Genomic DNA, 14,440 nt, shown 5'->3' with positions numbered 1-14,440 from the left:
GCGCTTACTGTGGGTCAAGCACGTATTAAGCACTGGGGTAGGTACAAGTTAATCGGGTTCGACACTGTCACTTAACATCTCTGGGCCTCAGTTATTTTGTCTTTAAAATGGGGATAAAGAGTGTGAGCCCTCTGAAGGACAGGGACTGTGTTTAACCTGAATCACTTGTATCTATCCCAGCGCTTAGTACAGTGCTTGGCACATAGTAAGCGCTTAACAAGTGCCATAAGTATTATTATCTGTGCCTCAGTCACTCAATCATATTTATTGAGCACTAACTGCGTCCGGAGCACAGTACTAAGCACTTGGAAGAGTACAATAGAACAAAAAACCGACACATCCCCTGCCTACAATGAGTTTACAGCCTAAAGGGGGAGACAGACATTAATATAAATGAATAAATGACAGATTTGGACATAAGTGCCGTGGGCCTGGGAGGGGAGATGAATAAAGGAAGCAAGTCAGGGCGACGCAGAAGGGAATGGGAGAAGAGGAAAGGAGGGCTTAGTCTGGGAAGGCCTCCTGGAGGAGATGGGCCTTCAAAAAGGCTTTGAAGGGGAGGAGAATCATTGTCGGATTTGAGGAGGGAGGGCGTTCCAGGACAGAGGCAGGGCGTGGGCGAGAGGGCGGTAAGATCGAGGGACAGTGGTTGGCATTAGAGGAGCCAAGTGTGTGGACTGCATTGGAAAGGAGGTGGTGAGGTAGGAGAGGGCAAGGTGACTGAGGGTTTTCAATCCAAATGATTCATTCAACTGAGCACTTACCGTGTGCAAAGCACTGTACTAAGCACTTGGGAGAGCACAATACAACAACAAATGACACATTCCCTTCCCACCACGAGCTCACAGTCTAGCCGGGAAAGTGAAGAGTTTCTCTTTGATGCAGACGGTGAGTCCCATGTGGGGACTGTGCTTGCCACAGAGTAAACACTTTCATTTATTCATTTGCTCATATTTATCGAGCGCTTACTGTGTAGAGCACTGTACTAAGCGCTTGGGAAAGGACAATACAGCAATAAACAGTGACATTCCCTGCCCACAACGGGCTCACAGTCTAGGGGGGGGCAGGCAGACATCGATACATCAGTTTAGCTGGTTGATATCAATTACTTTCTGAATTTCAAGATGATTCAAGATATTATGCCCTTTTCTAAGATCTGTCTTCTAGACCCAAATATAGGTGATTCAGAGTTCTGATCTTAGAGAAGCAGCAAGGCTCAGTGGAAAGAGCCCGGGCTTGGGTGTCAGAGGTCATGGGTTCCAATCCCTGGTCTGCCACTTGTCAGCTGTGTGACTGTGGGCAAGTCACTTCACTTCTCTCAGTTACCTCATCTGTAAAATGGGGATTAAGACTGTGAGCCTCACGTGGGACAACCTGATTACCCTGTAGCTACCCCAGTGCTTAGAACAGTGCTCTGCACATAGTAAGCGCTTAACAAATACCAACATTAAAATGGGGATTAACTGTGAGCCTCAGGTGGGACAACCTGATTACCCTGTTTCTACCCCAGCGCTTAGAATAGTGCTCTGCACATAGCGCTTAACAAATACCAACATTATTATTATTAATAAGAATCCATACCTCAAGGTTTAGTGGCTACAGCACAGCCCTGGGAGTCCGAAAGTCATGGATTCTAATCCCGGCTCCACCACTTATCTGCTGTGTGACTTTGGGCAAGCCACTTCACTTCTCTGGGCCTCAGTTCCTTCATCTGGAAAATGGGGATTGAGACTATGAGCCCCACATGGGACAACCTGATGACCCTGTATCTCCCCCAGCGCTTAGAACAGTGCTCGGCACATAGTAAGCGCTTAACAAATACCACAAATATTATTATTATGTGGACATCTGAGGTTGATGGGCGTTAGGGAAGTAGCGTGGCTCGTTGGAAAGAGCCCGTGCTGGGGACTCAGAGGTCGTGGGTTCGAATGCCACCTCTGCCACTTGTCAGCTGGGTGACTTTGGGCAAGTCACTTCTCTGGGCCTCAGTCACCTCCTCTGTCAAATGGGGATTAAATCTGTAAGCCCCACATGGGACAACCTGACGACCTCGTATCCTCCCCAGCGCCTAGAACAGTGCTGGGCACATAGTAAGCGCCTAACAAATACCAACATTATTATTAAGTCTGTGAGCCCCACGGGGGACAACCTGATGACCCTGTATCCTCCCCAGCGCTTAGAACAGTGCTCTGCACATAGTAAGCGCTTAACAAATGCCATGACGATTATTCTTCTTCTCTGGGCCTCAGTTCCCTCATCTGTAAAATGGGGATTAAGTCTGGGAGCCCCACGGGGGACAGCCTGATGACTTGGTATCCCCCTCCCCAGCGCTTAGAACAGTGCTCTGCACATAGTAAGCGCTTAACAAATGCCATGACGATTATTCTTCTTCTCTGGGCCTCAGTTCCCTCATCTGTAAAATGGGGATTAAGTCTGGGAGCCCCACGGGGGACAGCCTGATGACCTGGTATCCCCCTCCCCAGCGCTTAGAACAGTGCTCTGCACCTAGGAAGCGCTTCACAAATGCCATTATTATTTATTATTATTATTATTATTAATGAGAGGGGGGGATAGTCATTGTGAGATGTGAGGAGGGCTTTCCAGGCCAGAGGCAGGACTTGAGGCAGGGTGAGAAGGTGAGCACCGGCCTTGATAAAGAGCATTATTGTGATTATTAGTATTGTTTTCCTGAGGGAAGGGAAGCCCTCAGGATGTCGGAACCTTTGTCCTGCAGCTCAGTGTCTGCGGGGAAGGGAAGATGGTGGCACTTCCGGTCTTCCCGGAAGTGCCCGGTCGGCAGGGCCGTGCTGCGGCGCGCGGGCCCGCGGGGTGCGGGGATGGCGGGCCGGGAGGCCCTCCTGGCGGCGGTGGTGGCGGCGGCGGCGCTGGCCTCCGCCTCCGCCTCGCAGGGCGACAGGGAGCCGGTCTACCGGGACTGCGTGCTCAAGTGCGAGGAGCGGAACTGCTCCGGGCCCGGCCTGCGGCACTTCCGCTCCCAGCAGCCAATCTACATGCGCCTGGCAGGTAACCCGACATTGCCCTCCCCCGGACCCGCCCCCCGGACCCTCCGGCCACGCCCCCTTCTCCAAAGGCCCCGCCTCCAAGACCCTCAAACCACGCCCCTTCCCCAGCTCCCGCAGGCGCCGCCCCTTCCCAGACCCAGAGGCCCCGCCCCCTTCTTCATCAGGCCCACTGGCCACGCCCCCTTCGGGGCAGGCCCGCGGACCACGCCCCTTTACATCCGTCGCTCGGGCCCCGCCCCTTCTCAGGCCTGTGCCCCATTCGCCGGCCCCGTTGGCCCCGCCCCTTCGCCTCCATCCCACAGGCCCCGCCCCCTTCTCCACAGGCCCACAGGCTCCGCCCCCTTCTCAGGCCCAGAAGACCACGCCCTTTCCCCCCCTCACTCCCGCTGGCCACGCCCCTTCTCCTCAGGACCACGGGCCCCGCCCCCTTCTCCACAGGCCACGCCCCTTCATTCGCCCTCCACAGACCACGCCCCAAGGACCCAGGCCACGCCCCTTCACCGCGGGCCACGCCCCTTCGCTGACCCAGCCCCTCAGACCACGCCCCTTCCACGTGCTCCCCACAGGCCCCGCCCTCAGCCCCGCTGACCACGCCCCCTTCCCCCTCAGGCCCGCAGGCCACTCCCCCTTCTTCTCAGACCACGCCCCTTCCCACTCGCTCTCCACAGGCCCCGCCCTAAGACCCTCAGGCCACGCCCCTTCCACGCGCTCCCCGCAGACCACGCCCCTTCACGACAGGACCCTCTGGCCACGCCCCCTCTCGCTCGCAGACCACGCCCCTTTTGAGACTCAGGCCACGCCCCCTCACACGTCCCACCCCATCAACGTGTTCCTCCGACCACGCCCCCTTACCCTCAGGCCACGCCCCCTTTCGCTCTGACCCCGCCCCTCAGTGGCCTCTTTTTCATCTTAATAATAATTGTGGTATTTGTTAAACCCTCACTATGTTCCCAACACTGTTCTAAGCACTGGGTCAATAATGATGGTATTTGTTAAGCGCTTACTATGTGCCTCGGAGACTACAGTGCAGGAGAATTAGCAGGCACGTTCCCTGTCCATAACAAGCTGACAATCTGGAGAGGGAGATGGAGATCAGTATGAATAAATAGCAATTAGAGAAGCAACATGGACTAGGGGGCAATAGCGTTGGTATTTGTTAAGCGCTTATTATGTGCAGAGCACTGTTCTAAGCGCTGGGGGAGATACAGGGGAATCAGGTCGTCCCACGTGGGGCTCACAGTAAATCCCCATTTTACAGATGAGGTACCTGAGGCCCAGAGAAGTGAAGTGACTCGCCCACAGTCACCCAGCTGACAGGTGGCGGAGCCGGGATTCGAACCCATGACCTCTGACTCCCAAGCCCGGGCTCTTTCCGCTGAGCCACGCCGCTTCCCAGCCGTGGGCCTGGGAGTCGGAAGGACCTGGGCTGTAATCCCAGCTCTGCCACTTGTCTGTGGTGTGACCTTGGGCCAGTCACTAAAGTTCTCTACGCCTCGGTTCCTTCATCTGTAAAAGGGGGATTAAGACCGGGAGGACTGTGTCCAACCTGATTACCTGGGATCCACCCCAGTGCTCAGAGCAGTGCCTGGCACATAGTGAGTGCTTAGCAAATACCATAAAAAATGAAAATAAACTTTAAAAAGTAATTCATGATATATACTTTACAGGTATGTACACAAGTGCCACGGGGTTGGCGCTCATGTCGAGTATCCAAAGGTCACAGATCCAAGTGTGACGGTGACGCAAAACGGGAGAGCGAGCCGGGGGAAAGAGAGCTTAATTGAGGAAGGCTGCTGGAGGAGGTCTTCTTTCCCAGGGAAGGGACGAGACGGGACGGATATATCCCCGAGGTGTGAGGTGCCCCAGAGAAAGGAGGCTGGGCAAAGAGACCAGGCCTCTTTACGGGCAGCGAACGTGTCCGCTCATTCTCTTGTATCAGACGCTCCCCGAGGCTTAGCGCGGTGCTCTGCATATAGAAAGCACTCGCTAAATACCTTTGATTGATTGATTATCCCCAGAACGGATTCAAATCCCCTCTTCCATAGCCACCCTGGACGACCGCCCTATCTGCTTATCCTCTGCCGAGTCCGCTGAGCCGTCTCTTACAGTAGCCCCAGCCAGACATTGTTGACCCGTTGGCCCCTTCAGGACGTGGTTTCCGACCAGGTGGTGCTAGAAGTCCACTAAAGTCTCTTTAGATCAATCAGTTAACGGTATTTATTGAGCACTTACTATGTGCAGAGCACAATACAATAGAATTAGCAGACTACGTTCCCTGCCCATAGCGAGTTTACATCTAGAGGGGGAGGCAGAGGTTAATATGAATAAATAAGTCATTTAAAATATATAATTTAAAGGTGTGTACTCAAGTGCCGTGGAGTTGGGCGGGGCGGGGGGGCAAATATCAAACGTCCAAAGGTCACAGATCCAAGCGGACGGATGATGCGGAAGGGAAAGCGAGCGGGGGAAAGAGGGCTTAATCGGGGGAGGCTGCCGCTTCGTCCGTCAATGGGAGGTCTTCTGGCCCAGGAGAAGTGAGGGATGGGATGGGTGTTTCCCTGAGGTTTGGGATGCCTCAGAGAAAGGAGGCCGGCTCAAGAGACCAGGCCTCTTTAATGGGCCGGGACTGCTAATTCTGTTGTGTTATACTCCCCGAGCACTTAGTACAGTGCTCTGCACAGTGTAAATGCATGATAAATACCAAGAACAGATTCAGATCCCCTCTTGCACAGCCACCCTAGACGACCACCAAACCCCCTCATCCTCTGCATAAAGCAAAGTCTGCTGAGCAGTCTCTTAAACTCGCACCAGCCGGAGAAGCGAAGTGACTTGCCCAAGGTCGCCCAGCGGACAAGTGGCAGAGCCGGGATTAGAACCCATGATCTGACACCCAGGCCCATGCTCTCTCCACTACACCAAGCTGACCCTCTCTCCCAGGCCCCGCATTCCCTCCCTCCCAGCCCCACGCCACCGAGGGCCCCCGGGAACAGCCCGGCCCGGAGAAGGTCCAAGGACTGGGTTTCAGGGACGTGTTCCGATGAACTGCCCGGCCTCTGCCCGGCCGTGCCCGGGGTGCCCGAGCTGTTAGGGGCTGGGCTCTCTTTTCCAGGCTGGACCTGCCGGGACGACTGCCTGTACGAGTGTATGTGGCTGACGGTCGGCCTCTACCTCCGGGAAGGCTACAGCGTGCCTCAGTTCCACGGCAAGGTGAGTCGGGGGAGGGGGGCCCGGTGGATGAATGGAATCCGAATCAGGGGCCGGGGCAACCCAGGGGCGGCGTGGGGAGAGGCGGAGCAGCCTCACCTAGGGGAAAGACCCTGGGGCTGGGTTTTAATAATAATAATTGTGGTATTTGTCAGCACTTACTATGCTAAGCGCTGGGATGGAGCCAAGCAAATCGGGCTGGACCCAGTCCCTGTCCCACGTGGGGCTCACAGTGTCGAGCCCCATTTTACAGATGAGGGAACTGAGGCCCAGAGAAGTGAAGTGACTTACCCAAGGTCACCCAGCGGACAAGTGGCAGAGCCGGGACTAGTATCCATGATCTTCTGACACCCAGGCCCACTCCCTCACCACTACGCCATGCTGCTTCTCTAATCCCAGCTTTGCCACTGGCCTGATGTGGGGAGGGCCCTTAACCCCTCAGGACCTCCATTTCCTCATCTGTAAAATGGGGATCAGGTTCCGGCGCTCCCTCTCCTCTAGATTGTGTGCAAGAGGGATTGTGCCTGCACTCATTCCCTTGTGTCCACCCCAGCACTTAGCACATAGTAAGTGCTGAAGAAATACCATGATGCACTAACTAGGAAAATCCAAATACCCAAGTAGCCGCTCTGAAGGAAGGCAGAGGAGGCTGAGCTGGAGGGCAGTTTGGGGATTGTCCACGATTTCAATTATCCAGTGTTCCCTCGGTCTCGTGATTCTGGGTAATCGAGAGGCGATGGTTCTTTCCGGAGAAGGAAAGGCCAGGGGAGGAGAGGGCAGGTAGATCCCACTGTGTCCCCGTAACCTCTGTCTCCCTTCCTTCCTTCCCAGTGGCCCTTCTCCCGGTTCCTGTTCTTCCAGGAGCCTGCCTCGGCCTTGGCCTCTTTCTTCAACGGCCTTGCCAACTTGGTCATGCTCAGTCGCTACCGCACCGCCGTGCCCGCCGCCTCCCCCATGTACCCCACCTGCGTAGCCTTCGCCTCGGTACGTGGGCCGGGCCCGGGGATCCCTCCGGTCACCCCCTGCCCCGGGATACTCCCTCCGTCCCCAACCCCTCCCCCCGTCTCCCTAGTGCCTGGCTGCAAGGCTGCACGTCGTTCAGAGTCTGGGGGGCAGAAGGGGAGGGAAAACCGTCCCGGGAGGAAGAGCGGAAGGAGTTGGGGGAGTCGGGTCTGAGGAGGAAAAAGCCGCCGACCCTAGTTGTCCACTCCCACTGAGCCCCGAATAGGCCTGAACTGCAGCGAGAGAAAGGTGGGTTAGACCTAAGGAAGAACTTTTTAACTGCCGTGGGCGATGAGACGCCGGAATAAGTGACCGGGGGAGATCGGATCAGTCGGTGGCATTTGAGTGCTTATTGGTGCAGAGCACCAGACTAAGTCTCGAGAGAGTATCGTATAACAGTGTCGGTAGACACGATTCCTACCCACAAGGAGCTTTCAGTCTAGCGGGAGGGGCTCCTTTGAACCAGAATCAGGCACCCACTCACGTTGGACGGCGTGAGTGGCTTGACCAGCTGGCCTGGAGGGGAGGTGGCCAAAGCCGTGCCCCCCCTAAGGGATAACGGGCTGGACTGGAGCCCAAGACATCGGGTCCTGGGTGCCACGGTGCTCAATGAACCGGACGCTGCACAGATGAACCCTAACTTCCAGGAACAGACACACTAATGGCATGTGCAGCACACGTGTGCCTCATACAAGACATACGTTTCTCCCTCCGGTCAGATGCAACACAAATGCAGGACACCCGTCCCACCTGAAACACACAGCCAAGCAATCACTGGTGTTTACTGAGCACCTACTCTGTGCAGAGCGCTGTACCCAGCACTTGGGAGAGTACAACAGAGTTAGTAGACGCCGTCCCTGCCCGTAAGCGATTTATAATCTACAGGACTGCACATCACACAGGCTCAATTCAGGACATCCACAAGCACAAGCGTGCTCCACTCAGGACACGTTTCACCCACGGGACAGCCCCCAGAGCGCCTCAGCTTACAGCCCAGGTCTGTCCCTCCCGCTGACCACCCCCCTCTCAGGACTGGGTTCATTCATTCATCATTCAGTCTTATCCATTGAGAACTTACTGTGTGCAGAGCACCGTACTAAGCGCTTGGAAAGTACAATACAGCAATAAACCATCACAGTCCCTGCCCCGAATGAGCTGCCAGGCTGGAGGGGAGAGTCAGACATCAATACAAATAAATAAATGACAGATATGTACATAAGTGCTATGGGGCTGGGAGGGGGGAAAGAACAGAGGGAGCAAGTCAGGATGGCGCGGAGGGAAGAGGGAGAAGAGGAAGAGGGGGCAGGGCCTAGTCTGGGAAGGCTTCTTGGAGGAGATGTGCCTTCAAGAAGGTTTTGAAGGGGGGAAGACTAATTGTTGGATTTGAGGAGGGAGGGGTTCCAGGTTTCTGTTCGGGTGTTATGCCCTGCGCCCCTTTCCCCCCATCATCGCCTTGGGTTGGCAGCGGCTGCGGCACTGTCGTTATCTTATTTTGCTCTGTCCCGGGCACAGTCCGGCCCCGCCCGCGTCTCGGAGGAGGAGCAGGCGTGGCGAGCCGGAGGTCTCGGCTCCAGGTCCACCGGAGCTGCCCTTTGCGCCGGAGGGAGCTCCGGTGCTCCAGGCAGGGGTGAGGTCTGCCCCCCGGGCTCCTCGCCCGGCCCCGCCGGAACCTGGGGCGGCCTCCGGCCCCGGCTCTCGCCTTCCTGAGAGGCTGCCATCCCCGCCGTCACTCCCTCGCCGTTCCCGCCGAAAACATGTTGGCTCCTCGCCGGCCGAGGAGGTGGGAGCTACTTTTCCTCCGGACGAGGAGGCTGAGGGCAGACGAGTTCACAGGCTGCGAGTGGCCGCGGGGCCCTCGTCGAGCTCGTCGAGACCCGAACTGGCTTTGCCCCGGGTTTGCCCGGAGGCAGGGGGAAGGATGAGGTGACCCTGAGGGGTCGGGGCCCTCGTGACCCTCCGCTACCGCCAGTCAAAGCACTGTGCCGGGCTGGACCGCCGTGGCCCCCTGTGGACCACTGAGTTATTCAAAGCTGCTGGTCTCCGGGAAGGCGAGGGCGTCATGCCCAAGCACCCCATTTTAACACCTGGGGGTTTCTGACTTCCTTCTGCCGCGGTGGGATTCCGGTGAGTTGGTTCTGCCGGCGGCGGCCGCTGGCTTCGGAGATCCCGTGCCCAGTCCCCGCCCCCACCCTGTTCCCCACGCTCTCGCGCCGCCTCCCATCCCCTGCCTTCCACCCTCCCCTGTCCATCCCCCACTCCGACGACCTGGGAGTGGGGGATTCGAACCCAGATCTGGGGCAGCTCTTGCCCAAGGGGGCCTAGCTCTCCGGTCTCCTGCTCCGCTAGGGCTGGCACTATGCCCCATCCTCCCCCTGCTTAGCCTCCCCTCCCAGTCCCCTGCCATGGGAAGCTGGGATCCCAGGGAACTGCCAGATCTAACCTAACTCCCTCCTAGCCTCCAGGCCTCCACTGTCTCCTCAGGCACCAAGCCCCAGCGAGGCTGTCTGGTGCCCTCTGGCCGGGCATTCCCCTGTCCACCTGCTGCTAAGGGGCCACCAGACCAGGCAGGCAGGCAGACAGTCATCAGAGCCTCACCTCCCCTGCAGGATCGAAATTCCAAAGTCAGTTCCCCAGGCTAGAGGGTCATCTCATCCCAGCTCCGCCACCCGTCTGCTGTGTGACCTTGGGCAAGCCACTTCACGTCTCTGTGCCTCAATGCCCTCATCTGTCAAATGGGACTTAAGACTGTGAGCCCTATGCGGGACAGGGACTATATCCAGCCTGATTATCTTGTATCTACCCCAGAGCTTAGTACAGTGTCTGGTGCATAGTAAGCGCTTAACAAATACTATTATTATTATTATTAACAAATACCATGATTATTATCGTGATCCAACCCCTCGGCTCCAGGCAGGTCGACCTGCCCTACTGGAGAAGCAGCGTGGCTCAGTGGAAAGAGCACGGGCTTTGGAGTCAGGGCTCATGAGTTCGAATCCCAGCTCTGCCACTTGTCGGCTGTGTGACTGTGGGCGAGTCACTTAACTTCTCTGTGCCTCAGTTCCCTCATCTGTAAAATGGGGATTAAGACGGTGAGCCCCACGTGGGACAACCTGATTCCCCTATGTCTACCCCAGCGCTTAGAACAGTGCTCGGCACATAGTAAGCGCTTAACAAATACCAACATTATTATTATTATTATTATTACTCTGTGGCGGTGAGCTGGTTGCGTGATTCTCAACAGATTTTTGAGTGAGGGTCACCCAGCTACCTTCCCCCCACCCTTCCCTAGTCCTGGAGCTCCTGCTTTGGCCAGCCCCTACGCCCCTGCAGCCCCTCGCTTTTTACCCCTACACTCCTGAACGCCCCAGGTTAGGACCACCAGGCCCCAGAGGTTCCCCCTATTTCAGGTCTGAGTCTTCGCTTTCTCCTAGGCTGCCCGGCCTTCCGGCCCTGGCCTCTTTTATAGAATCTGGAGGGGCGATAATCGGGGCTGCTTCAGCCCCTGGCTGGACCTTGGGTTTGCTTCTGGTACCAACGTCATCATCGTCGATGGTATTTATTGAGCACTTACTGTGTGCCAAGCACTGTACTAAGCACTTGCGAGAGTACCATAAAACAGAGTTGGTAGGCAGGTCTCCTACCTTTTGCTGTCGGCTGGCATTGCTCTGCTCTCCCCAAGGGCCCACGGGATGAGCTCCGCAGTTCAGGAGAGGACAGATAATAATAATAATGATTAATAATGATGGTATTTGTTGAGCACTTACTATGTGCCAGGCACCGTACTAAGTGCTGGGATGGATACAAGCAAATCGGGTTGGACACAGTCCCTGTCCCACGTGGGGGTTCACGGTCTCAATCCCCATTTTACAGATGAGGTAACCAAGGCACAGAGAAGTGATGTGACTTGCCCACATTCTTCAGGCCGGCCCGAGTGTCCCTGCTGGGCCTGACCAACCCGGAACGAGGCCGGATCCCCTGAGGAGAGGGGCAGGGGTAGGGAGCAGCACAACCAGGGCCCCTGGGGAGAGGTCCGGGTGCTAGGTTAAGTGACTTGCCCAAAGTCACACGCTGATAAGTGGCGGAGCTGGGATTAAAACCCACGGCCTCTGACCCCCCCCCCCCCCCCCCGGCCAAGCCCGGGCGCTTTCCACTAAGCCACACTGCTTCTCTATGAATGGCATGTGGTGAGCTCCCAACCCCTTCCTCCTAGTCGACACAGACGGAGCGGGGAATGGACACAGCGGCTCCTCCCCAGAGCCAGCCGCGTCTCCTCTCCCGGCCCGGCCGCCCCATTCCCCTCGCTCCCCTCTGGCTGGAAGATTTTTGGCTGTGGGCTGGGATTTTCGGGGGGGTACTCTCCCCGAGGTCCCAGGACAGTTTCAGACATGGCTTAGCCCTGGAGAGACTAGGCAGCCCATCCCCTGCCCCCCAACCCACACTGCCCCCGTGTCCCAGTTTGGGGGTGAAGCAGGAGACTGGCAGGGCAGACCAGGCCCGCCTCCTCCCTCCCCAGTGATGGCTTCCTTCTCCCCGACAGGTCTCTCTCAACGCCTGGTTCTGGTCGACGGTGTTTCACACGCGGGACACCAGTCTGACCGAGGTGAGGCCACCCCCGCCACACACCCCTCCCCGCTCGGGCTCCGGTCCGCCTCTAACCGGCCCCACAGACCGGGGGTGTGGGAGTCCCCTCCGCCCCAGACGATAGGCGGGTCCACCTCTAATCTCGGCCCCCATCCCATCGAGCTGTTCCCCCCACCCGCCCCCACAGAAAATGGATTACTTCTGTGCCTCGGCCGTGATCCTGCACTCCATCTACCTGTGCTGCGTGAGGTGAGCTGGCCCCCGGGGGTGGGGGTAGGATGGGAGGGGGAGGGTCTGGGAGGAGACGTCCGGCCGGCAGGTCCACCCCTCCGGCCGGCGGGACCGTGAAGGTCTCCCCGGGCCCCGGGCCGGCTCTGCCCGCAGGACGCTGGGACTCCGGCGCCCAGCCCTGGCCAGCGCGTTCGGGGGCGTCCTGCTGCTGCTGCTGGCCGGGCACGTGGCCTACCTGACCCTCGTCCGCTTCGACTACGGCTACAACATGGCAGCCAACGTGGGCTTCGGTGAGGCCGGGCGCACGTGGGCGGGCCCGGCGCGAGCGTGTGTGTGTGTGTGTCAGTCGTATTTATGGAGGGCTTACTTTGTGCGGAGCACTGTACTAAGCGCCGGGAACAGTACAGTACGACAATAAACAGACACATCCCCGGTCCTCCGCAAGCTTACAGTCTAGAGGAGGAGACAGACGTTAATAGAAATAAATCAGTGACAGATATGGAGGTGAGTGCTGTGGGGCTGGGAGGCGGGGTGACGCAGAAGAGGAAAGAAGGGTTTAGTTAGGGAAGGCCTCTTGGAGGAGGTGAGCGTGTGAGTGTATACGCACCACAGCCCGTCCCTGCTGCCCCCAGGCCTGGTGAATCTGGTGTGGTGGCTGGGCTGGTGCCTGAGGAACGTCCCACGCCTGCCCCACGTGTGGAAGTGTGCCGTGGTGGTGGTGCTGCTGCAGGGGCTGGCCCTGTTGGAGCTCCTCGATTTCCCGCCCATCTTCTGGGTCCTGGACGCTCACGCGCTGTGGCACATCAGCACCATCCCCGTCCACGTGCTCTTCTACAGGTCAGCCCGGGCCCGGGGGGCGGGGGGCTCCGGGGGCCCAGCGGGAAGGGTCCCGGCCCGGCCCTCCCGGCCCTCACTCTCTCCCCGCAGCTTCCTGGTGGACGACAGCCTGTACCTGCTCAGGACAACTGACGACGGACTGAAGATGGACTGAAGGGGCCGCGGCTGGAGCCGTCCCCCTCCCCCACGGCCGCGCTCGGGACCCGACGCCTGGGTTCCCTTTGGCTTCCTGCTGTCGGACCACGGGGGTTGCCATTCCACCTCGACCCCCGACTCCCTCCGGCCAACTAGGGGTTCCCCCAGGGAAGACCCCCCCTCTCAGACCCCCTCTACGCCTTCGTGACGCTTCCGGCTTTTTCCGTGACCCGGCGACACCGGACCTCAGCCCCCCGGCCCGGGTGGGAAGAGGCCGGGGGGCTTTTCGGAGTTATGCACAAACTCCTCAGCAGCCCTCGCGTGTGCTCTGCCCCTCCAGCCCCTCTCCCCCTCTCTGCCCACCTCCTGGTCACGGGGGACCCTGGACCACTAGGGGAGACCCTGGACCACAAGGTGGCAGTAGGCCCCCGTTTTTGCTCCAGACCAGGACCTGGGGAGGGGACTGGGGGCAACTGGGGAGGGGGCAACTCTTGGTCTCATCTATCACCCCCCTCCCCTCCGTGGGAAGCCCATTAGCCTCCCTCAGTCGCCCCCCCCATGCCTAACGGGCAAGACTGGAAAACAGGTGGTGTGAAGGGAGCGGGGTATGTGTGCCTAAAGGGGGTAAGGGGTGTTTACCATCCCTCATAGCCCCCCTGTCTTGCTTCTAGCACCCCAGTAGACCCAATGCTTGACTTCGCTGTTCCCGCGGGCTCCCCAGCACTTGTGGGGGGGGGGGGTCAGCTGGCACGATGCCAACCGGGGCATTTCTGCCCCCGAGCTCCCGGTTTGCACCACCGACCTGACCGTGCGGCGATACCCCCTCCCACCCCCGGCCCAAGCCAGAGAGGGGCCTGAGACCAGCAGCCCTCCCCCCAGCCGCGCCCTCTCAGACTGGGCTCCGCCGGGAGCCCCACCCGGGTCCCACCACAGTGCCAACCTTCCCGGGATTATCACCTTTCCACCCTCCCCTCGTCCCCGGGCGGGGGTGCTGATTATACCGAGAGGAATATGGGCTCTGTTCCTCTGTGCCCCACAACCCTCCCCCCGCCAAAGGTCACGTCTGTTTTAAGACGGGTCCAGTGTGGGCACAGGGCCATGCCAGAGCAGCTGGGCCTGGGCCCAGCTCAAGGTGACCCCTCCCCACCCCCGCAGTTGTTGGCACCACGGTCGCAATCCGGCCTCGGGCCCAGGCCGAGGACCAGACGGGGACTTTGTGGACAGCCGCAGTCTGGCCCTCGGAAAGCGCTGGGCATCAAACACTAACCCTCTCCTCCTCCCAAGGGCGAGGGGACGGTCCCTCGGTCAGTCTGTCCCTCCCCAGGGCCTCCTGGGGGGTCCTCATCTGTGAGAATAAACCGCAGGACCTGCCGACCCCGTCTCCCTCTCATCCAGCGACCCCCCGGATCCAGTTTTCCGAGGGGCCG

The 14,440-nt window shown here is 58.6% G+C and overlaps 1 protein-coding gene across 2 annotated transcripts; it reads left to right on the top strand.

The window, feature by feature from the left end:
* The first annotated feature begins 2,831 nt into the window (after positions 1-2,831).
* On the top strand, positions 2,832-14,387 carry PGAP3 (post-GPI attachment to proteins phospholipase 3). Of its 2 annotated transcripts, XM_029075203.2 has the most exons (8): positions 2,832-3,024; positions 6,133-6,230; positions 7,059-7,211; positions 11,767-11,829; positions 11,998-12,059; positions 12,195-12,331; positions 12,674-12,878; positions 12,969-14,387. In XM_029075203.2, the coding sequence occupies exons 1-8, from the start codon at positions 2,838-2,840 to the stop codon at positions 13,030-13,032; spliced, it is 969 nt and encodes a 322-aa protein (XP_028931036.1). In that variant the 5' UTR covers positions 2,832-2,837; the 3' UTR covers positions 13,033-14,387. The 2 variants fall into 2 exon arrangements, with proteins under 2 accessions (XP_028931036.1, XP_028931037.1); XM_029075204.2 differs by lacking the exon at positions 7,059-7,211.
* Positions 14,388-14,440: the final 53 nt, after the last annotated feature.

This window comes from Ornithorhynchus anatinus, chromosome 11 (assembly GCF_004115215.2).
Source record: "Ornithorhynchus anatinus isolate Pmale09 chromosome 11, mOrnAna1.pri.v4, whole genome shotgun sequence".
Lineage (NCBI taxonomy): Eukaryota > Metazoa > Chordata > Mammalia > Monotremata > Ornithorhynchidae > Ornithorhynchus > Ornithorhynchus anatinus.
This window is presented reverse-complemented; position numbering and strand designations above follow the sequence as displayed.

Bases quoted from the DNA above. Each gene is read 5' to 3' on its own strand.
- PGAP3 (XM_029075203.2), top strand. From the start codon at position 2,838: ATGGCGGGCCGGGAGGCCCTCCTGGCGGCGGTGGTGGCGGCGGCGGCG. The intron at 6,231-7,058 runs GTGAGTCGGGGG...CTTCCTTCCCAG, and splicing joins TGCCTCAGTTCCACGGCAAG to TGGCCCTTCTCCCGGTTCCT. The intron at 12,332-12,673 runs GTGAGGCCGGGC...TGCTGCCCCCAG, and splicing joins GGCAGCCAACGTGGGCTTCG to GCCTGGTGAATCTGGTGTGG.